This window comes from Oncorhynchus tshawytscha, linkage group LG12 (assembly GCF_018296145.1).
Source record: "Oncorhynchus tshawytscha isolate Ot180627B linkage group LG12, Otsh_v2.0, whole genome shotgun sequence".
Taxonomy (NCBI): Eukaryota; Metazoa; Chordata; class Actinopteri; order Salmoniformes; family Salmonidae; genus Oncorhynchus; species Oncorhynchus tshawytscha.
In genome coordinates, this window is record NC_056440.1 from 26,747,899 (window position 1) to 26,771,550 (window position 23,652).

Sequence of the window (23,652 nt, forward strand, 5' to 3'; positions counted from 1 at the left end):
AGGTGGAGGTGATATGATCCTTGACTAGTCTCTCAAAGCACTTCATGATGACAAAGGTGAGTGCTACGGGGCGACAATAATTTAGTTCAGTTTGCATTCTTGGGTACAGGAACAATTTTGGTTTCTTGATGCACGTGGGGACAACAGACTGGGATAGCGAGATTGAATATGTCCGTAAACACACCAGCCAGCTGGTCTGCGCATGCCTTGCGGGGGTTAACACGTTTAAATGTCTTACTCACGTTGGCCACGGAGGAGGAGACCCCACAGTCCTTGGTAGCTGGCCGTGTCGATGGCACTTTGTTATCCTCAAAGCGGAAAGTTTCTGCCTATCTTCGTACTGTAGTCTTTGATCAGATAGGGCCAAAGTACTGGAATAGTGTTTAGGTTTTAATGGGTGCAGGGTTAGTTTGTAGGGATTTTTTTTTTTACAAAGTGTAATTAATTCATACTTCATCTAGAGAATTGTAGGCTGATATACAGCCAACACTGTAGGTGGCAGCATGCACCTATAATATTTGTTTGTGGACCGTCATAAAAACCAAAGAAGAAGCGTAATCGACTACGTCACAAACACGTGACAGTTTCGACTTTTTTGCGTTCGAGAAAAGGCGGTTGTCTATTTCAAATATTTTTGGCAGTATGCTGTGTTGTGGCCCCAAACAACAATTTTGTTGTGCATTCAAAATAACAAATTCTGATCAATTGCAACATGTCTATTAAGTATCATCTGCACAATAATGTAACGTAGCATTTTGCCGCATTAGCATATAAACAGGAATCAATTACTTCTGACACGTAAAGGAACAAATAGGTCTACATTTCCCACCTTGTTTTTTACTCGCATGATATGTACGACGAAGTGCATAACAGTACAATAGGCTGCTTATGTGCTTCTCATCATTACACAGCATACACAGGGACGTAGGCCATTAAAATGGCCCTACAGGAGTCCCTCTTTAATTGCTGGGATATTCGGTATCCGCTCTTTTCAGGAGGAATCTTAGCAAATGCAATATATGGTGGTTATAGCTGTTATGTCCAAGTAATATTAATACATAGTTATTTGGTTGTGTTCTTGCCATGTAGGTAACATATTACGTGACGTTTCGAAATTAGCGTAGTAGAATCAGGGGGTGGGTTTGCCTGCCAGGCTCTACCTTTGACAGCTCTCACTGCTGTTACCAGGCAGACATAGTTCCAACATGGCAGCAACGGGGAACGCAGAAGAGACGCAGTTGCAAGAGATGGAGGAAGAGGCAGGGATGGAGAGAGAAATGGATTCAGATGAAGAGGAGGGTATGGGAATCGACAATTCCGACGATGAAGAAGACGATTCGTCAGAAGATGATAAAGAGAATGAAGCCGAAATTCAGCGTTTGGAGGAGCAGGTACGTTAGCTAAGCTAACTGTTTGAGAAATGAATGGAAACCTAGCTAGCTATTTTAATCCACAGTTACAGCTAGCCATTTATAACGTTTGATGTCAACCAGCTAACAGCGTTGTTTGTTACATTGATTTAAAAGCAAACAACACATCACAAACAAGTTGGCTTGTTTGCAGACTTGCACCGCTTGTACTGCAAAGAAAGCTAGCTAGCTACTTAGCTAACGTTAGCTCGCATGCTAATAGTTTGCTAGCTATTAGTTGATGCCTCATTATGTAACTATCCAGTCAACTAGCATGTTCCCCAGCCACAATTATATAATACGTGTGAAAAGAATACCAGCCAACGTGCTTGCAGTTGTATTACAAACTGAACACACGCCCTTTCGGCGGGCTGCAGTTGAGAAAGGTAGGTAGGTAGCCAGCCAGTCAGCAACAACATTTAACAGTCAAGCTATCTGGTTGATTTCACAAGCAATACTCATTACAGTATTTGGTTCACTTACATATTATATATTTGTTTGCTAATCAAAAACATCTGTAAACACACACACAAGGTTGTTGGTCTGACTCCTCTTCTATGCTTTCTCTGTGACTTTCAGCTGTCCATCAATGCTTTTGACTACAACTGTCATGTGGACCTCATAAAACTCCTGAGGCAGGAGGGGGAACTGCCTCCACTGCGTAAGGCAAGGCAGAAGATGAGTGAGCTCTTCCCACTGACTGAAGGTTGGTGTCTGATGGCCTCTGGAGATGCAGCAGACTTTATGCTTTGCCACTTTTATGATTGAGCTGATGTGCTTTGTGGTAGACTAGATTAAATATAAGACTTGTTGCAAAGTCTGCTGCTTCTTTTGTGATTAATTGGTGTGAAGAAATCTTATGCATGTTGATTCAGTAATTTGGAACAAGGTTTACTGTTTCATCATTACTGTGAAAAGTGATGGTTTCATTGTTGTAAACATACTGAATGTTATTGTTAACTGTATACAAATCTGACTTGTCCTTTCTTGCAGAGATATGGCTCGACTGGCTCAAGGATGAGATCCGCCTAACCGAGGAGGAGCAGAACCGGGAGAAAGTCTACAAGCTCTTTGAGATGGCTGTGAAAGATTATATCTGTGAGTTCTGTCCCTACTTATTGGATTGTGTTACGATTCTATATAATGTTATTGTAAAGTAAACATTGAATTTCTTGTGTGGCCTTCAGGCCCTGAAATCTGGCTGGAGTATGCCCAGTACTCTATCGGGGGCATGGGACTGCCTGGTGGGATGGAGAAGGTGAGGTCCATTTTCGAGAGAGCCCTGACAGCCGTGGGGCTGCACATGACCAAGGGGGCGACTCTGTGGGAGGCCTACAGGGAGTTTGAGAACGTCATACTGGCAACTGTTCAGGTGAGCGCCCCTGAAGAATAATGATCTCTAGTAGCTGCAACATGCTGCTCATTTTTCTATATCTCCGCATGTCTATATTTCTTGGCGTTTTGTATAAGACCATCTGCTAAATTAATGATGGTAGATTTTCCTTGTATCTTCAGTATTGGGCAGAAATGTTGAAAAAGCATGATTGAACGCAATCTGATATTACACAAACTAGGCTCTTTGCTGGATTTTGTCTGTTTTCTATCTCTTTTTGTTCAGCCTCCCCCTGGCAGCGTCCCCACCTGCGAGCAGCAGGAGCTTCTGAACGCTCAGCTCGAACGCATCCACACTCTTTTCCGCCGCCAGCTGGCCATCCCCTTAATGGGTAAGGTTCTCACTGCTCCATTCTGGAGGGGATGCTGTACAGAGGGTTAGGGGGAGGGATTTGGTTGGATGGAACAACATGTCCTTGAGAGGCTATTATGGCACACTTGGGAGGTACCCATCGCAATGACCTTTTCAGGACCAAGTTGTGGAGCGCCAGTGCAATGTCAAATCAAATTTGATTGGTCACATGCTTCATAGACAACAGGTGTAAACTAACAGCGAAATGCTTACTATCAGTGAAATGCTTACTTACAGGTCCTTTTCCAACCATGCAGATTTTAAAGATAAGTCAACAATCTAAAAATGAAAACTCACACATTGAGTAACAATAACATGGACAAACACGGGAGTAGAAAATAGAAAGTAGAGTAACTTGATTATGCCATTCTTAGTGCAAATTTAGACAAAATAAAAATACCTAGCTAGCTAAGACAAAGTCAAACAGTTCCTTTAAAAATTGTAATTCATTTTCTCAAATCGTGTTTGTCCGTAGAAAATAACATTGCTGTATACAATGAGTACCAGTACCGAGTCGATGTGCAGAGGTATGAGGCAATTGAGGTAGCTATGTACTGTACATATAGGTAGGGGTAAAGTTACTAGCAGCAGCATATGTGGTGAGTGTGAAAGGTGTGTGTGGCGTCAGTATGCATGTGTGTGCATTTTATGTGTGTGATTGTGTGGGCAGAGTCCAGTGTGGCAACAAAGGGTCAATACAGGTATTCCGATTAGCTGTTTAGAAGTCATATGACTTGGGTTAGAAGCTGTCCAGGGTCCTGTTTGTTCCAGACTTGGTGCATTTGTATTGCTTGCCGTGCAATAGCAGAGAGAACAGTCTGTGGCTTGGGTGGCTGGAGTCTTTGACAATTTTTGGGCCTTCCTCTGACACTGCCTGGTATAGAGGTCCTGGATGGCAGGGAGCTCGGCCCCAGTGATGTACTGGGCCGTACGCACTAACTTCTGTAGTGCCTTGCGGTCTGATGCCAAGCAGTTGCCATACCAAGTGGTGATGCAGCCGGTCAAAATGCTCTCGATGGTGCAGTTGAAGAACTATTTGAGGATCTGATGGCCCATGCCAAATGTTTTTAGCCACCAGTTGTCGTGCCCTCTTCATGACTGTGCTGGTCTGTTTGGATCACGATAGATCCTTAGCTATGTGGACACTGAGGAACTTGAAGCTATCAACCTACTCCACTACAGTCTCGTCGATGTGAATGGGGGTGTGCTCGGCCCTCTGTTTCCTGTAGTTCACAATCAGCTCCTTTGTCTCACTGACGTTGAGGGAGAGGTTATTGTCCTGGCACCAGACTGCCAGGTCTCTGACCTTATCTCTATGGGGTGTCTCATTGTTGTCGATGATCAGGCCCACCACTGTTGTGTCGTTGGCAAAATTAATGGTGGTGTTGGAGTCGGGCCCATCAGGAAGTCCAGGATCCAGTTGCAGAGGCAGACATTACTGTGCAGCTGTATTCTTTGACCTGGCCAAGGCTTTCGACTTACCGTATTCTCATCGGCAAACTCAACAGCCTTGGTTTCTCAAATGCCTCGCCTGGTTCTCCAACTACTTCTCTGATAGAGTTCAGTGGGTCAAATCGGAGGGCCTGTTGTCCGGACCTCTGGCAGTCTCTATGGGGGTACCACAGGGTTCAATTCTCAGGCCGACTCTATTCTCTGTGTATATATCAACGATGTCGCTCTTGCTGCTGGTATACATCTGGCCCTTCTTTGTACACTGTGTTAACTAACCTCCAAACGAGCTTCAATGCCATACAACTCTCCTTCTGTGCCCTTGAACTGCTCTGCCCAAGCCTTAAACGCTAGTAAAACCAAATGCATGCTTTTCAACCGTTCGCTGTCCGCACCTGCCCGCCCGACTAGCATCACTACTCTGGGCGGTTCTAACGTAGCAAGTATGTGGACAACTACAAATACCTAGGTGTCTGGCTAGACTGCCAACTCTCCTTCCAGACTCATATTAAACATCTCCAATGCAAAATTAAATCTAGAATCGGCTTCTATTTCGCAACAAAGCCTCCTTCACTCACGCTAGCCAAACATACCCTCGTAAAACTGACTATCCTACCGATCCTTGACTAAATGGCAATGTCATTTACAAAATAGCTTCCAATACTCTACTCAGCAAACTGGATGCAGTCTATCACAATGCCATCCATTTTGTTACCAAAGCCCCTTATACCACTCACCACTGCGACCTGTATGCTCTAGTCGGCTGGCCCTCGCTACATATTCGTCGCCAGACCCACTGGCTCCAGGTCATCTATAAGTCGATGCTAGGTAAAGCTCCGCCTTATCTCAGCTCACTGGTCACGATAACAACACCCACCCGTTGCACGCGCTCCAGCAGGTATATCTCACTGGTCATCCCCAAAGCCAACACCTGCTTTGGCTGCCTTTCCTTCCAGTTCTCTGCTGCCAGGAAATGACTGAAACAAATTGCTAAAAAAATCGCTTGTAAATTATGTTGGAGTGTGCCACCCATTGTTAAAGCTAAATCCATAATTTTAAAAAACAAGAAGACGATGTGCTGTCTGGCTTGCATAATATAAGGGTTTTGATACTTTTGATACTTACAGTGCCTTTGGAATGTATTCAGACCCTTTGACTTTTTCCACATTTTGTTACATTACAGCCTTATTCTGAAAGGGATTAAATAAAAACATTTCCTCAGCAATCTACTCACAATACCCCATACTCACAATACCCCTTATTTACATAACTATTAAGACCCTTTGCTATGAGACATGAAATTGAGCTCAGGTGCATCTTGTTTCCATTGATCATCCTTGAGATGTTTCATCAACTTGATTGGAGTCCATCTGTGGTATATTCAATTGATTGGGCATAATTTGGAAAGGCACACACCTGTCTATATAAGGTCCCACAGTTGACAGTATATGTCAGAGCAAAAACCAAGCCATGAGGTCAAAATAATTCCCCTTGGAGCTCAGAGACAGGAATGTGTCGAGGCACAGATCTGGGGAAGGGTACCAAAACATTTCTTCAGAATTGAAGGTTCCCAAGAACACAGTTGCCTCCATCATTCTTAAATTGAATATGTTTGGAACCACCAAGACTATTCCTAGAGCTGGCCGCCTGGCCAAACTGAGCAGTTGGGGGAGAAGGGCCTTGGTCAGGGAGGTGACCAAGAACCCAATGGTCACTCTGACAGAGCTCTACAGTTCCTCTGTGGAGTTGGGAGAACATTCCAGAAGGACAACCATCTCTGCAGCACTCCACCAATCAGGCCTTTATGGTAGCGTGGCCAGACAGAAGCCACTCTTCAGTAAAAGGAACATGACAGCCCGCTTAGAGTTTGCCAAAAGGCACTTAAAGACTCCCAGACCATGAGAAACAAGACTCTCTGGTCTGATAAAACCAAGGTTGAACTCTTTGGCCTGAATGCCAAGCGCCACGTCTGGAGGAAACCTGGCACAATCCCACGGAGAAGCATGGTGGTGGCAGCATCATGCTGTGTGAATGTTTTTCAGGGACTGGGAGACTAGTCAGGGTCGAGGGAAAGATGAACGGTGCAAAGTACTGAGAAATCCTTGATGAAAACCTATCCCAGAGCGCTCCGGACCTGACAGGGGCGAAGGTTCACCTTCCATCAGGACAACAACCCTAAGCACACAGCCAAGACAACGCCGCAGTGGGTTCGGGTCAAGTCTCTGAATGTTTTTGGGTGGCCCAGCCAGAGCCTGGACTTGAACCTGATCAAACATCTCTGAGAGACCCGTAAATAGCTGTGCAGCAACATTCCCCATCCAACCTGACAGAGCTTGAGAGGATCTGCAGAGAAGAATGGGAGAAACTCCCCAAATACAGGTGTGCCAAGCTTGTACCCAAGAAGACTCGAGGCTGCAAAAGGTGCTTCAACAAGGTACTGAGTAAAGGGTCTGAATACTTATGTAAATTTCATTTAAAAAATTAATAAATTAGCAGAAAATTATTAACCTGATTTTGCTTTGTCATTATGGGTATTGTGTGTAGATTGATGAGTTGCAAAAAAACTATTTAATCAATTTTAGAATAAGGCTGTAACCTAACAAAATGTGGAAAAAGTCGAGGGGTCTGAATACTTTCCAAAGGCACTGTAAGTACATTTTAGCAATTCCATTTACTTTTGATACTTAAGTGTATTTAAAACCAATTACTTTTTAGACTTTTAATCAAGTAGTATTTTACTTTTCCTCAAGTTTGACAATGGAGTACTTTTCCCACCACTGCTCCAAATTGACAAGGTTGCCAACGCCTGGTGTAGCCTATTACCGGCAATTTCAGGAGCATAATTGCACAATCTGCGAAGGCCAGCAGCAGTGGGAGGAGGTGGTTCGGCCACAGGTTTTTTTCTTCTGGTTAGGCTATCTTGATCTCTGGCTCCCTCTTGAGTCATTTGTGTGAATTTATTAATCACATTGTACTTAAATCTTCAGACAAGATGATTTTATTTAAACACATAGGGTGTGTCTATATATGGGAAAACATTTTTAGTCGGGACAACCCTAGTTCCTTTTGTCCAATTGGGAAAGGGCAGTGTGGCGTGCAATAGAGATTATGTCATCTGTTGGAGTGGTATGCAAATTGGAGTAGGTCTGGGATGATTGTGTTGATGTTAGCCATGACCAGCCTTTCAAAGCATTTCATGGCTACAGATGTGAGTGCTACAGGGCGATAGTCATTTTGACAGTTTACCTTGGTGTTTATGGGCACAGGGACTATGGTGGTTTTCTTGAAACATGTAGTTATTACAGACTGGGTCAGGGAGAGGTTGAAAATGTAATTGAAGACACTTGCCAGCTGGTCAGCACATGCTCTGAGTACGCGTCCTGGTAATCCGTCTGGCCTTGAATGTTAACCTGTTTTAAAGGTCTTACTCACATTGGCCCCGGAGAGCTTCGAAGAGCATGGAAGGCATTTAGCTCATCTGGTAGGCTCGTGTCACCGGGCAGCTCATAGCTAGGTTTTCCTTTGTAATCCGTGATAGTTTGCAAGCCCTGCCACATCCAATGAGCGTCAGAGCTGGTGTAGTAGGATTAGATGTTAGTCCTGTATTTATGCTTTGCTTGTTTGATGGTTCGTCGGAGGGCGTAGAGGGATTTCTTATAAGCGTCTGGGTTAGTGTCCCGCTCCTTGAAAGCGGCAGCTTTCCAGTTGCACAGGCGACATGCTGGTAGAAATGAGGTAAAATTGATTTGTTTTCCTGCATTAAAGTCACCAGCCACTAGGAGAGTTGCTGAGTGTTGCTTTCTCTTACTATGTTGCCTTTCAAAGACTCAATAGCGGTTTACAGAGAAAGCCCTCATTCTCACCAGGCCCAGTAATGTGGTCCCTGATCAGCCTTTCATCCAAGCGCAGGACTCGCCAAGAGATAGCCAGATGGTCTGGTATTGTCTGCTGCCTTTTTTCTGGTCTGGCTGAAAGGCCACCGGAGGCATTTCTGGAATGGCTAAACCCATCTCTCGCTTCTATGACCTGTGCCAACCATGGTGCCAACGCTCAGTGTATAATCCCTCCTTATCTACAGCCTGCCAGTCACTGTTTTCTACCTCCACAAGATAATGGCACATAGAAAAAGAAAACAGGCTGAAGCATTTACATGGCTGTGTGTTATTGGTAAAATGAAGGGACACTCAAAATGTCAAAAGCCAATATCCTTCTGAATGAGATTTGAACCTTTTGGTGTTTCTCCCTTTTAATTTACTGTAATAAATGCACAGGATGCTCTTTTATATAATCACCTTCATTTTAAGCCACACTTAGAATGTGAAAGAGGTTTCTCATAATGATAACTGCTGTTTTACAGACATGGAAGGAACATATGCAGAGTATGAGGAGTGGTCTGACCAGGGGGTGTCTGATACAGTCTCCCAGAAGTACAAGAGGGCCCTGCAACAGATGGAGAAGAGCAAGCCTTATGAGGAGACTTTGGTACTTACCTAGATTGTATTCTACCCTGGACATTTTGTACCATGCTGTTTGTTTTAGAATAATTTTAAATGGATTTGAAGCATTCAATTCTGATTGCACTGCCTAGAAATTAGCAGTAGATTAGTAGGAAAGTTGTCATTTTAAGCATTATGTGCTTAAGCAAATTGATTGCTTTTTCCTACGTGTACCTCTGAAATCATTGCGAGTCTGTATGCTAGACATGGTCATCTGCTCAATGCCTTTAACATGCCAACGTTTGTGTTTCAGATGGCAGCCGAGCCACCCAAGCTAGCAGAATATCAGACCTATATTGACTATGAGCAAAAGGAGGGTGACCCGGCACGGATCCAGATCATCTTTGAGCGGGCACTGGCAGAGAACTGCCTGGTACCAGACATGTGGGCCAAGTACACCAAGTACCTGGTGAGTGTCCACCCCCCCTCCCCTTTCCACTGCACAGGGTGACGTGCTGCACTGGGCTCATTTGAATTACTCGCAGCCAGCCGTCTCTCGCTCTCTCCAGCAGCTCCTGAAATTTATTCATGGCCTTTTTAATTGCTTTAACTTCTTGCGTCGAGCCATCCCGGATCCGGGATCGTGAATACAGCCTCAAGCTCATTACCATAACGCAACGTTAACTATTCATGAAAATCGCAAATGAAATGAAATTAATATGCTAGCTCTCAAGCTTAGCCTTTTGTTAACAACACTGTCATCTTAGATTTTCAAAATATGCTTCTCAACCATAGCAAAACAAGCATTTGTGTAACAGCTAGCGCAGCTAGCGTAGCATTTAGCGTTAGCATCAGCAGGCAACATTTTCACAAAAAACAGAAAATCATTCAAATAAAATCATTACCTTTGAAGAACTTCAGATGTTTTCAATGAGGATACTCTCAGTTAGATAGCAAATGCTCAGTTTTTCCTGAAAGATTATTTGTTTAGGAGAAATTGCTCCGTTTGGTGCGTCACGTTTGGCTACAAAAAAAAAACGAAAATTCAGTCTTCAAAACGCCAAACTTTTTTCCAAATTAACTCCATAATATCGACTGAAACATGGTAAACATTGTTTAGAATCAATCCTCAAGGTGTTTTTCACATATCTCTTCATGATATATCGTTCGTTGAAAGCCTCCTCTCTCCTCTCAATCACTGGATGACTGCGTGCAGCTTGTAGATTACGCACCAATTTAGACAAAGGACATTTACCAGGGCGGACCCCTGGTAAATGTAGTCTCTTATGGCCAATGTTCCAATGATATGCCTACAAATACGTCACAATGCTGCAGACACCTTGGAGAAACGATAGAAAGGGCAGGCTCATTCCCGGCGCATTCACAGCCATATAAGGAGACAATGGAAAACAGAGCTTCAAAAATTCTGCCCATTTCCTGGTTGAAGTTTCATCTTGGTTTCGCCTGTAGCATGAGTTCTGTGGCACTCACAGATAATATCTTTGCAGTTTTGGAAACCTTAGAGTGTTTTCTTTCCAAAGCTGCCAATTATATGCATAGTCGAGCATCTTTTCGTGACAAAATATTGCGCTTAAAACGGGCACGTTTTTTTATCCATAAATTAAAAGAGCGCCCCCAATATCCAAGAAGTTAATGGGATGGTAATAAGATGCTGAGATCGCAACCTTAAACACGGACAACATCCAGTAATTCATCAGAGCAAAGAAGTCATTTATCACTCAGGTAGAAATGACTGTAGATTCACAGTTTTTGAGTTCCTTGTCAATGTGGGTTGTGATTGATTGTTGGATTGTTTTATTATCAAGTCTTTTGCTGTTGCCCCAGGATCGTCAACTAAAAATCAGAGACCTGGTCCTGTCCTCTCACGACCGTGCGGTCAGGAACTGCCCCTGGACCATGGGCCTGTGGAAGAACTACCTTCTTGCCCTGGAGAGGCATGGGGCTGACCACCACACTATCTCAGGTAAGCACTGGACCACAGGTGGGTTATGGAGGCAGCACTCATATGTGTCATGTATGGTGTGGACGTAAACAAGGAGATTTTAAACATGAATGAAATGTACAGTATATCACAAAAGTGAGTACACCCCTTACATTTTTGTAAATAATTTTTGTAAATATTTGAGTATATCTTTACATGTGACAACACTGAAGAAATGACACTTTGCTACAATGTAAAGTAGTGAGTGTACAGCTTGTATAACAGTGTAAATTTGCTGTCCCCTCAATAACTCAACACATAGCCATTCATGTCTAAACCACTGGCAGCACTGCCTTAACCCTCTTGGGCATGGAGTTCACCAGAGCTTCACAGGTTTCCACTGGAGTCCTCTTCCACTCCTCCATGACGACATCACGGAGCTGGTGGATGTTAGAGACCTTGCACTCCTCCACCTTCCGTTTGAGGATGCCCCACAGATGCTCAATAAGGTTTAGGTCTGGAGACATGCTTGGCCAGTCCATCACCTTTACCCTCAGCTTCTTTAGCAAGGCAGTGGTCGTCTTGGAGGTGTGTTTGGGGTCGTTATCATGTTGGAATACTGCCCTGCGGCCCAGTCTCCGAAGGGAGGGGATCATTCTCTGCTTCAGTATGTCACAGTACATGTTGGCATTCATGGTTCCCTCAATGAACTGTAGCTCCCCAGTGCCGGCAGCACTCGTGCAGCCCCAGACCATGACACTCCCACCACCATGCTTGACTGTAGGCAAGACACACTTGTCTTTGTACTCCTCACCTGGTTGCCGCTTGACACCATCTGAACCAAATACTTTTATCTTGGTCTCATCAGAACACAGGACATGGTTCCAGTAATCAATGTCCTTAGTCTGCTTGTCTTCAGCAAACTGTTTGCGGGCTTTCTTGTGCATCATCTTTAGAAGAGGCTTCCTTCTGGGACGACAGCCATGCAGACCAATTTGATGCAGTGTACGGCGTATGGTCTAAGCACTGACAGGCTGACCCCCCACCCCATCAACCTCTGCAGCAATGCTGGCAGCACTCATACGTCTATTTCCCAAAGACAACCTCTGGATATGATGCTGAGCATGTGCACTCAACTTCTTTGGTCGACCATGGCGAGGCCTGTTCTGAGTGGAACCTGTCCAGTTAAACCGCTGTATGGTCTTGGCCACCGTGCTGCAGCTCAGTTTCAGGGTCTTGGCAATCTTCTTATAGCCCAGGCCATCTTTATGTAGAGCAACAATTCTTTTTTTCAGATCCTCAGAGAGTTCTTTGCCATGAGGTGCCATGTTGAACTTCCAGTGACCAGTCAGTATGAGGGAGTGTGAGAGCAATGACACCAAATTTAACACACCTGCTCCCCATTCACACCTGAGACCTTGTAACACTAACGAGTCACATGACACCAGGGAGGGAAAATGGCTAATTGGGACCAATTTGGAAATTTTCACTTAGGGGTGTACTCACTTTTGTTGCCAGTTTAGACATTAATGGCTGTGTGTTGTTATTTTGAGGGGACAGCAAATTTACACTGTTATACAAGCTGTACACTCACTACTTTACATTGTAGAAAAAAAGTGCCATTTCTTCAGTGTTGTCACATGAAAAGATATGATGAACTTGGTTAAAGATGTTGTATTGCCCCTATTATTGGTACTGGGACTGGGGAATCATGAAAGACCATCTATTTTTTTTCCCCTCCACAGACGTTTTTGAAAAGGCCCTGAATGCCGGATTCATACAAGCTACAGATTATGTTAATATCTGGGAAGCGTACCTCGATTACCTGAGGCGGCGTGTCGATTTCAGCAAAGGTGAAAGCACCTTAACATTGGGTAATGCAAAGTAACATAAGTAATAAGATCATATTTGTGGTGTGGAGAAAGTCAAATGTATGGATGAATGTATGGATGAATGAAGTCCTCTATTGATAATGGTGTTTATTCTCCAGAGTCGAGCAGAGAGCTGGAGGAGCTGCGGGCAGCCTTCACCCGTTCTCTAGACTATATGAAACAGGACGTGGAAGAGAGTAAGTGGACCTGCGGCCTGTGTACAGTACTCTTCATCTTGGTCCTTGTGTGTTTGTGTTGGAGACTCACCACGGTGTATTACTCCTGTCTAGGATTTAGTGAAAGTGGAGACCCTTCCTGTACCATCATGCAGGTCTGGGCAAAGATAGAGGTAAGGGTGACGATCATGACAAACTTGTCTTGTTCACTTGCTTCTTTCATTGCAGATACAAGTCAGTGCAAAAATTGCATCTATACAATTTAAAATGTGATTGTATACCATTTTCTCCCTCCTCTCTCTGACCAGGCCCTGCATTGTAAAAACATTCAGAAAGCTAGAGAACTGTGGGACAGCATCATGACAAAAGGGAATGCCAAATTCGCCAACATGTGGCTGGAGTACTACAACCTGGAGAGGTCAGTGAGGCCGCTATAACCTGGAGAGGTCAGTGAGGCCGCTATAACCTGGAGAGGTCAGTGAGGCCGCTATAACCTGGAGAGGTCAGTGAGGCCGCTATAACCTGGAGAGGTCAGTGAGGCCGCTATAACCTGGAGAGGTCAGTGAGGCCGCTATAACCTGGAGAGGTCAGTGAGGCCGCTATAACCTGGAGAGGTCAGTGAGGCCACTATAACCTGGAGAGGTCAGTGAGGCCACTATAACCTGGAGAGGTCAGTGAGGCCACTATAACCTGGAGAGGTCAGTGAGGCCACTATAACCTGGAGAGGTCAGTGAGGCCACTATAACCTGGAGAGGTCAGTGAGGCCACTATTTAGACGCTGGGTTTGAAGCACAGGCCAAGCCCATGTCCAATTAAAACTGTTGATTTGATGGCTCGAGAGATATATGTATCTATGACAAATCTGATGGTGGTTGTGATATGGTTTGACTCTTTGCAGGTCGTACGGAGATGCTCTTCACTGCAGGAAAGCCCTCCACAGGGCCGTCCAGTGTACCTCCGACTACCCTGAGCATGTGTGTGAGGTCCTGCTCACCTTTGAGAGGGTTGAGGGTGAGTCTTTTTTTGTGATGGAAATGCCATGAATAAGTGGACAGGTGTCAGTTGGGGATATTGATTGGCTGATTTGTAGAAAACAACACTGAATTGGTAAGTCATGGTGTGAGAGTAAAGTGAGTTTCAGTGCAGTTTGTTGTGTCGCCACCAGGGTCTCTGGAGGACTGGGATGCAGCGGTGCAGAAGACTGAGACGAGGCTGAACAGAGTAAACGAGCAGAGGGCCAAGGTAAGCTGACCCCGCAACACTCACAACACTGCTGCTAGTTAGGCCTGTGAACATAGAATGTTGATTATACTGGGCAGGGGAGGATGGAATGGGATTTTATTTTATTTTTTACATTGGAGAGCAACAGTTGTAGATTTTTGATGAATGAATTGAAAGGAAAAAACACAGCTTTGCTTGTGCAGCTGTCTGTTTCTGTGCTGTCATGTTCATAACTTCATCCCAGTCCCTCTCTCAGGTGGCAGAGAAAGAGGCTCATCTGGTCCGACAGGAGGAGGAGAAGACTGAACAGCGGCGGAGGGCCAAGGCAGACAAGAAGAACCAAAAGAAGGGACAGAAAGGCAGCAGGCCTGGGGAGAAGAGGAAGGCAGAGGATGAGGATAACGAGAATGAGTGGGGGGAGGAATTGGGTAAGGGGAGACATCAGGAGTCGGGTAAGGGGAGACGTCAGGAGTCGGGTAAGGGGAGACGTCAGGAGTCGGGTAAGGGGAGACGTCAGGAGTCGGGTAAGGGGAGACGTCAGGAGTCGGGTATGTGTGTTTGCTAAAGCTTTGTGTCACCTCTGTGCAACAGTGAGTAAGTAGCTTTGAGCCGGAACAGGCTCCTGCCCTATGAGCTCTCCTGATTTTGTAGTGTGAGGCAGCTTGATGTACAAGTACACCCCCTGGACAGGACACCAATCTATTGCAGGGCCTTACACTCAATTTATCTTTTGTGCAACAGAGCAACCTCCAAAGAGGCACCGAGGGGAGGGCAACCAGGGCAGCTTCAGGGGAGGAGGTGCTGAGGAGTTCATGGAGACAGAGAGTGGACTGTTTGGGAGGAGAGCCCCCCCTTGCCGTGGACAGGAACCCCCTGGTGCTAAGAGAGGCCAACAGATGGCACCAGCCACCGTACGGAAGACACAGGAAGACAACCCCGAACAACGCAAGGATGACTGCAGTGTGTTTATCAGCAACCTGGCCTTCAGCATGGAGGATCCAGAGAAGAGACTGAAGGAGTTGTTTGAGCCCTGTGGTCCTGTCCAGTCGGTGCGCCCCGTCTATGCTGCCAAGGGCTTCAGAGGGTACTGCTACGTACAGTTTGAGGGCAAGACGTCCGTGCCCGAGGCCCTGAAGATGGACCGGCGTGAGGTCGATGGCAGGCCAATGTTCGTATCCCCCTGTGTGGATAAAAACAAGAACCCTGATTTTAAGGTGAGACCCATCTACACTGAACAAAAAATATAAACGCAACATGTAAAGTGTTGATCCCATGTTTCATGAGCTGAAATAAGATCCTAGAAATGTTCCATACACATGCTTATTTCTCTAAAATGTTGTGCACAAATTAGTTTACTTCCCTGTTAGTAAACATTTCTCCTTTGCCAAAATAATCCATCCACCTGACAGGTTTGGCATATCAAGAAGCTGATTAAACAGGTGTACCTTGTTCCACTCTAAAATGTGCAGTTTTGTCACACAACACAACACCATAGATATCTCAAGTTGAGGGAGCGTGCAGTCAGCATGCCAAATGCAGGAATGTCCAAAAGCTGTTGCTAGATAATTTAATGTTTTTCCATAAGCCACCTCCGACATTTTAGAGAATTTGGCAGTACATCCAACCGGCCTCATAACCGCAGACCATGTGTATGGTGTCATGTGGGCGAGCTGTTTGCTGATGTCAACGTTGTGAACAGAGTGCTTCATGGTGGGTTTATGATATGGGCAGGCATGAGCTATGGACAACGAAAACAATTTAAGTTTATTGATGGCAGTTTGAATGCACAGAGATACTGTGTCAAGATCCTGAGGCCCATTGTCGTGCCATTCATCTGCCATCACCTCATGTTTCAGCATGATAATGCACGGACCCATGTCGCAAGGATCTGTACATAATTCCTGGAATCTGAAAATGTCCCAGGTCTTCATGGCCTGCATACTCACCGAGCATGTTTGGGATGCTCTGGATCGACGTGTATGACAGCATGTTCCAGTTCCCAACAATATCCAGCAACTTCACACAGCCATTGAAGAGGAGTGGGACAACATTCCACAGGCCACAATCAACAGCCTGATCAACTATTTGCAAAGGAGATGTTGCCCTACATGAGGCAAAAGGTGGTCACACCAGATACTGACTGGTTTTCTGATCTACGCCCCTAACTTTTTTTAAAGGTATCTGTGACCAACATATGCATATCTGTATTCCCAGTCATGTGAAATCAATAGATTAGGGCATAATGAATTTATTTCAATTGACTGATTTCCTTATATGAACTGTAACTCAGTAAAACCTTTGAAATTGTTGGCTGTTGTGTTTTTTTATATTTTTGTTCAGTATGTTTGTTTTGATTTAAGGGTGGATGAATGGAATGGTGGTTTCACCATATAGATAGTGAGTTACTCTTTTCATGTCTCTTCCTCTAGGTGTTTAAGTACAACACAAACCTGGAGAAACACAAGATCTTTATCTCGGGCCTGCCCTTTTCCTGCACCAAGGAGCAGCTGGAGGAGCTGTGCAAGGATCAAGGCACCATCAAAGACATCCGCCTGGTCACCAACCGCTCAGGCAAACCCAAGGTTAGGAGGCATAACTCTGGGAGGTTGGTCTGTACAGGGCTGGGAGGTTGGTCTGTACAGGGCTGGGAGGTTGGTCTGTACAGGGCTGGGAGGTTGGTCTGTACAGGGCTGGGAGGTTGGTCTGTACAGGGCTGGGAGGCTAAGTATTTTTCTCCATCCAGATGTTAGGTTTAGAGTAATAATTTGCTCTTGAGCTCTCCAGTTGAGTAATAAGTTAGTAACTTATATTTGTTATGTGTAATCTTTGTAAAAATCCAAACGGATCATTTGAATCATACATGTAGAAGCTCCATTGACTTATACGTAAAATGGATAGCTCTCATGTGAGTTGCTGCTCTAATGTGCTGCTGTGGCGTGTCTCTGCAGGGTCTGGCATACGTGGAGTTTGAAGATGAGGCTCAGGCCTCCCAGGCCGTGCTGAAGTTGGATGGCACGGTACTACAGGAACACACACTCGCTGTTGCCATTAGCAACCCACCTCGCAGAAATGCAGCCGACAAGCCTGACTTCAGCAGGCCCATGGGAGCCATGATGCCCCGGGCTATGGTCTATGGATCGTAAGTTTCCAACACTAGTAATAATACTCTTCTAACAAGGAAAGATGTTAGTTACCCTGACGAAAGTACTCATTACAAATATCCGATTAGCTATGTTTCTCCAACTCATTAAACATGAGCTGCCTTTTAAATTGGGCTATTCTCACATGTTCACAGAAGAAATATATACATGTGAATGAGAGCTTTGATTCCATTGGTTTTCCTTTTCAGGAGGGGAAAAGGGCGAACCCAACTCTCACTAATCCCTCGTTCCCTACATCGGCAGACTGGATCAGAAAGTAAAGCAGAAAATGGGACTGCACCTAAACCCACAGGGGGTGCATCCGGAGACGCTGGGTTTGAAGCACAGGCCAAGCCCATGTCCAATTCAGACTTTGCCAAAATGCTTCTCAGAAAGTGAAAATGGTGGAAAAACGAAAGTAAATCAAATGACTGCCTTTTGTATGGAAAGCCATCTTGGGTCCTTGAGAAGAAATGGCAGATCTTGTGCTGTGTTTGACTCTCCTTTAATCACTCCCATGGCCTCATTCTCCTTGTCACTTTTTGTGAGAAAGCCTTAATCTCCCTGGCTCCTTCGACTGGCCCCAAACTCCATATTACCATCCTTTTGAACAATGATTGATTCATATTCCTTTTGAAAAAGTGTGAGTGACCAATTTCGGCTTGCTTTTTTTTAGATTGGAAAAGGTGTTTTTATAGAAGACGTAATGTGTAAATTATTTTTTCTGAATTGAGAAAAGGGTTCTGAGTTTGGTAAAAAAAAAAAAAAAAACTGCTAAAACAACCCAGCTTGTGAATTATGTTTCTTGTTTAAAAAAAAGTATATGCAAGAGCTTGACTTTTGAGATGTGTATCTAGAGCGATATTCTATCTATCGATATTCTAATTTCCCCCCATTTGTGTTTAGGTTTCAAACATTTTGAATATCTTTTTTGTGTATCTAGAGCGATATTCTATCGAATCCTGGTGTAATTTCATGTTTATCTGAGCTATGCGCCGTTCAAGCAGGCAGAAATACAGCCGGTATGATGCATTTTGCATCAGATGCACAAAAGCAATATAACATTTAGAATGGGTGAATCTTTCCTAAGGTATCTTCAATGTCAACATGCCACTAAAATCTTTTGCGTCCCTTACAGGGCAGCTAACATGCAACGATATTTGTTCCCAAACTGTGAAAGACTAATGCTTCGCTTTACAGAATATTACCTTAAACGGCAGTTGTACAAATAATTTATTTGCAGATGTACTAATTCCTTACCTGTTCTGTGCTCACATTTACAATGTAGTTTTCAAAAGTCTCTGTTCATAGGAAACAAAAAAGGAAAGGCATGTCATCTATAGCTGTTAAAATCCTTTATCCTTCATCTATAGCTGTTAAAATCCTTTATCCTTCATCTATAGCTGTTAAAATCCTTTATCCTTCGTCTATAGCTGTTAAAGGTTTTATTGCTGGCACTATAATTTAACAGGTAGTCGTGTGCATGTCATTAACCCAGCGCCCCATTTTGTTTGCTTATCATGTTTAGGCTGTCTTACCTGAAATGATTGGAGGACATTTTTGTTGTACATTGTATGTCATATTTTCCTTAGATTGTTTCCAATTTACTTCCAGGTAAGTTAGTTTATTAAATACCTTAACCATCTGTGGAAGTCTTGAGATGGGTAGGGAATGAAGAACTGACAGTTTGGAGAAGCTGTCATCCTAGTATTGTAATGAGTACTGTCCACAAGTGAATCAACTGTTGTTGGGAGAAAAATCTATGCAGCTGTTTGATTGCAAGAGCCCTTCATCAAATCTGCCCTACAATATATGTTCAGTATGTGATAACATCATGGGAATGCAGGTTTACTTAATTCAGAACTGTCTCCTTTTCCTTTCAAATCAATCCTGTTTGGATGAGTGGGGAACGTCAAATGTGTGTTCAGACTCCGTGGTTGACCATAGTTTTGTAATACATTTGTTTGTTTTGAGAATTATTAGCTATATCAATGTTCTATCACCACAGTGGCCTAATCCAGGGTTTCCCAAACTTCATCCTGCTCCCCCCCGGTGCACATTTGTTTTCTCTCTAGCACTACACAGAAGATTCAATAACCAACTCAAGCTTTGAATCAGCTGTATAGTGCTAGGGGGAATAAACAAAACGTGCACCCAGGGGGGCCCCAGGACCGGGTTTGGGAAACCCTGGCCTAATCTAGTTAGAGACTACAAATGTTTGATCTTTAGAAGTCGCTTTCTGTTTCATCCAATACAAAAATATGGGGTGTGTGGTCATTTTATTAGAACAAATGTAAACTAGTGTTTAAAAAAAAACAACTAAATTATCAATGCAACTTTGAGATTGTACGTGGTCTATTTTTCTGTGATTTTATTTACTACTTATTTGGATGTTGTAAAATTGCCATCTTGTGGTTTGTTGCTGTTTTGGCCTAAAGTTTATTAAAACAATTCAAATAATGTTTGAGGTTTTTACACTAAGTCACATTCAACAGAATACGTTTATTTTGTAGTAAATAAACTCAAATACATGAAAGTGCTTCAGTGAAAGACTATGACCCAGTTGGATAAGCTACATTACAATACCGTTCTTCGACACCCAACAGGTGATCTATGGCGCACGGCCAATCTTTAGATGTTTCTCCCTCATGGATAAGACGGACCAATAATCAGAATCACAACTCAGACATGTACACATACTGTATTACCCAATTTGTAACACCTTCAGTTATGAGTTCACTCAAACTACTGATAATAGATGGGTGAAATGCAGTTTAGGCCTAAATGTCCTTTAGAAACGGCACTAAAAACAATAAGTAGCATGGCCAAGTGTATTAAACAGCCCCATTTGAGTCAACAAATTCCTGACCCTTCATGATAACACATTTTCAGCTGTAGATTGTTTTTCTAAATCACAACATAATTAGTTCAAACACCTGCACCACAGGAGGTTGGTGGCACCTTAATTGGGGAGGACGGGCTCATGATAATGGCTGGAGTGGAATGGTATCAAACACATGGTTTGATGCTATTATTATGAGCTGTCCCTCCCCTCAGCAGCCTCCACTAACCTGCACCTCTACCTGGTATGAGGAAATCTTAAACCATGAGAATATTTGTTTTATGTAAAGATGCAAGGTCATGCTATCATTTTGACACAGGGCTGCTATTAGTAATATGTATACCAACTGACATCTTTACACTTAAAGCAGGATTAACCCCAAATTAGATTAATTAAATCAAAATCCAAACAGTCATGTACCCTCATGCCCAGCTCACTCCCGTCCCCTCTCACTGTTGTGGACAGGTATGGTTTGTTTGCAGTTTGGACAGGCTTGGTGGTGGCTGGTGCCAGGCAGCCCCACAGGGTGCTCAGTGGTGGCGATCAGCAGGGTATCCAGGGTGATCTCTGTGCATTTGGCTATGAAGCGGATGAAGGGGCGGACGTCGCCTTCGTTGGCTGTGTCCAGAACGGCATAGTACTCTGACCTTTGCTCTTTGCGGATGGTGATGGGTGGGTAGCGTGCCTGCATGAGCACCAGGTTCATTAGCAGCCGTGATGTGCGTCCGTTCCCATCCACAAAGGGGTGCACGTACACCAGCTTATAGTGGGCGAGTGCTGCATACTCCACGGGATGCAGCTGCAGGGCCTCCTCTGAGTTGAGCCACTGCACCAGGTCCTGCATGTGGCGCTCCAGGTCCTGTGGGTGGGGTGGGATGTGGTGGCCTACAAACACCTGGCTGGTACGCAGCCGCCCACCCTCCACAGGGTCTGCATAGCCCAGCACGCGCCGGTGGATCTCCAGGATGTCATTGACGGTGATGGCCCCAGCTCGGGACAGCAGCGTGGTATTGATGTACTTCATGGCCGCGTCCACACCGATGACCTCATTCTGCTCCTGCAGGCTCTTGCCGGGCACGGCATAGCGAGTCTCAATTATATGGCGGATCTCAGACAGAGTGAGTGTGTTGCCTTCTATGGCCACTGTGTGGTAGATGTGGTGGTAGTACGTTTCCTCCATGACACGTCTAAGAGCAGAGTTACCCTTGGGGATGGACATCAGCCTGCGTACTTTGCTGTCGATAACCCCAAAGTGGCGTTGGTCAATCTCCTCCACCAGGGGGAGTGTGCGGTCACGGCTCACCAGGGCCCTCTCGTTGCATGGTGAGATGGCCAGGGCCTTGGTATACAGATGGTCCGCCTGGACAACGTCCTTCTCTTCCAGAATGGTCCCCAGCTCCGTCAGAGCTTCCACAAAGTCTGGGTTCATGTTGAGTGCATGCACCAACAGCTTGTGGGCCTTCTCTCTCTTCCCCTGCTTCTTCATCTCCACAGCCTGTTGCAGCGCTGCCTTGGCCTCCAGCTGGGTCTCTGCAATCAGCACACACCAAATACATTGCATAACTAGGCTGTGCTGTCCAATACATGTATTAACCCAATCAAAAAGGTGATTTCATATTTGTACTTTTAAATATGACTCATGAACCCAAGAGTATGGAGGGTATTATCCTCCCACCCTTAACACACTCTGAAAATGAAATCTCTCTATTAACTGAACCCTGTATTTTCATTTTGAACAGTGCTCTACCACCGACAGTTGATTTAGAGTCTTACAACCAGAAGTATATATTTCATGAGAACGTCACTTACCTATACTGGGCTTGGCCCTAAGGGGCAGGAGATCGAGGGCTGTAAAGGGGACAGTGAGGCTGGTGGACTGGACAGTGGGGCGATGAGTTTTACCCCATAGCTGGCAGTGCAACTGGGCAATCCCCTTTAGAGTGATACAGCATTGGTCCTCCACCCCCACCATTGGCATCAACAGCGCCACCAGAGAGCCCAGGAACAGGCAGAGCAGCGGTCCCCATCCGCCAAGGAGATGGCCACTTGTGTAACGCCACCACACCGTTAATGAAGCCATCATCACTGATGATAGTGTCCTCCATTCTCAAGTGACACGTCCCCCATCTATTCGAGTTAGGCTAGCCGAGGAACAGCTGTGTAGGAGAGAGGCAGAATCAGAAGCAGTTTTCACACAGAATTTATGGTCGTTTCATTTTGACAGCTGGCAGTTGTGTACATGTCAAACGAAAAACTGCGGAGGCAGTCTTTAGCTAACGTAGAGCTTAAGTGTTAAATTGAGTAGCTAAATAACCCATACAAAACTAGTAAGCCTAATTAGCTATATGGCTAAATATAATCACCCAATACACAGGATACATAGCTAGCTACTGGCAGTATTTTCGACAAGCCAGGCACGTACTTCAAAAATGGCACTGACAGCTGCTAGCTAGCTAGCAAAGCATCAACACCAGCGTACTCACCTTATTACACCATTCTTGACTAGAAATCAAACAAGCTACGTGAAAATGTTAAATAAAAGTATCAGTCTCTAAGTAACCACTATCGTTTGTAGACTAAAGATACATTGAGTAGCTAAAGCGCTGCTTAGCTAGCTATGAACCTCTTGTAAATACACATCATCAACTTCCTGGGAAAACAAGCCGGTATATGTGCTGGAATATGATTGGTCACAACAAGATTGTTCGTTGCTGTTCATTGGCTTAGATCTCTACAAAGCGTGCTTTTATTCAGCAAAACAAACACCGGTTCGTAGCCCTTATTGATTGGATGTTGGATACAAATTGTGCTCTCTATGCCTGATGAAAATGTAGCTATTAACGGGAGTTAACAGTATATAATGTAATAACTGTCATTATGACAATAGAATTTGGTTAGTAAATCGTTATGCATTGATTAAATAGGTCGACCTGTATTGTATAAGTAGCAACCTAGCCTAGACTGCAGCTTATGTTGACAGTCAACACTGAATAACTAACTTGGTGATCATGCAACACTTCTAACACTACTCCTAAATTGCAAATTGGCCTATAGATATTCCCATTTTCTTTTACCATGACAGTACCATGAGAGTCAGTGCTGGGAAGCATCCTCTACCAGTTTAAGTGGGTGGGTAATAGAGTCATTTAACTAAATGAGTCCCTTTTGGGTAGTGTAACTTGGTGATTAAAAAAAAAAGCGTTTTATTTCACCAGATTTTTATATTCTGTCATGAGCACATGCTCAACTTAATAAAAAAACATGTTTTCTCATCTCAAGATGTTAAATAAAGAAATTACTTAACCCTAACCCTACCAAATCAGTCATGAATCCACTTGTGACAGGGGGAATGGAAGCTTGTTACATGGAGGGGCAATTGAATGCAAGCTTCACCCCAGAAATGTTTAGCATTAAAACATTTC

At 44.4% G+C, this 23,652-nt stretch overlaps 2 protein-coding genes across 5 annotated transcripts; one reads left to right on the forward strand and one right to left on the reverse strand.

Moving 5' to 3' along the window:
• Positions 1-217: 217 nt before the first annotated feature.
• Positions 218-19,850, forward strand: sart3 (spliceosome associated factor 3, U4/U6 recycling protein). Of its 4 annotated transcripts, none has more exons than XM_042331523.1 (19): positions 218-1,391; positions 1,989-2,115; positions 2,403-2,507; positions 2,597-2,781; positions 3,028-3,133; positions 8,960-9,084; positions 9,352-9,507; positions 10,884-11,022; positions 12,726-12,854; positions 12,971-13,048; positions 13,142-13,200; positions 13,336-13,445; positions 13,926-14,038; positions 14,193-14,269; positions 14,493-14,676; positions 14,990-15,462; positions 16,678-16,830; positions 17,197-17,387; positions 17,598-19,850. In XM_042331523.1, exons 1-19 carry the CDS (start codon positions 1,206-1,208, stop codon positions 17,785-17,787), a joined length of 2,886 nt encoding a protein of 961 aa, XP_042187457.1. In that variant the 5' UTR covers positions 218-1,205; the 3' UTR covers positions 17,788-19,850. The 4 variants fall into 4 exon arrangements, with proteins under 4 accessions (XP_042187457.1, XP_042187458.1, XP_042187459.1 ...); XM_042331524.1 differs by having other exon boundaries at positions 14,505-14,676; XM_042331525.1 differs by having other exon boundaries at positions 12,726-12,833.
• A 20-nt stretch (positions 19,851-19,870) lies between these two features.
• ficd (FIC domain protein adenylyltransferase) lies at positions 19,871-22,904 on the reverse strand. Its single transcript, XM_024438631.1, has 3 exons — positions 22,714-22,904; positions 22,040-22,386; positions 19,871-21,760 (listed from the first exon to the last, which is right to left on the reverse strand). The coding sequence occupies exons 2-3, from the start codon at positions 22,311-22,313 to the stop codon at positions 20,664-20,666; spliced, it is 1,371 nt and encodes a 456-aa protein (XP_024294399.1). The 5' UTR covers positions 22,314-22,386; positions 22,714-22,904; the 3' UTR covers positions 19,871-20,663.
• Positions 22,905-23,652: the final 748 nt, after the last annotated feature.

What these genes read in the sequence shown, in the direction of transcription:
- sart3 (XM_042331523.1), top strand. Translation starts at nt 1,206, where the DNA reads ATGGCAGCAACGGGGAACGCAGAAGAGACGCAGTTGCAAGAGATGGAG. An exon ending in TTCAGCGTTTGGAGGAGCAG is followed by an intron (nt 1,392 to 1,988) that starts GTACGTTAGCTA and finishes TGTGACTTTCAG; the next exon opens with CTGTCCATCAATGCTTTTGA. An exon ending in GCTGGCCATCCCCTTAATGG is followed by an intron (nt 3,134 to 8,959) that starts GTAAGGTTCTCA and finishes GCTGTTTTACAG; the next exon opens with ACATGGAAGGAACATATGCA.
- ficd (XM_024438631.1), bottom strand. Translation starts at nt 22,313, where the DNA reads ATGATGGCTTCATTAACGGTGTGGTGGCGTTACACAAGTGGCCATCTC. An exon ending in TAGGGCCAAGCCCAGTATAG is followed by an intron (nt 21,761 to 22,039) that starts GTAAGTGACGTT and finishes TGCTGATTGCAG; the next exon opens with AGACCCAGCTGGAGGCCAAG.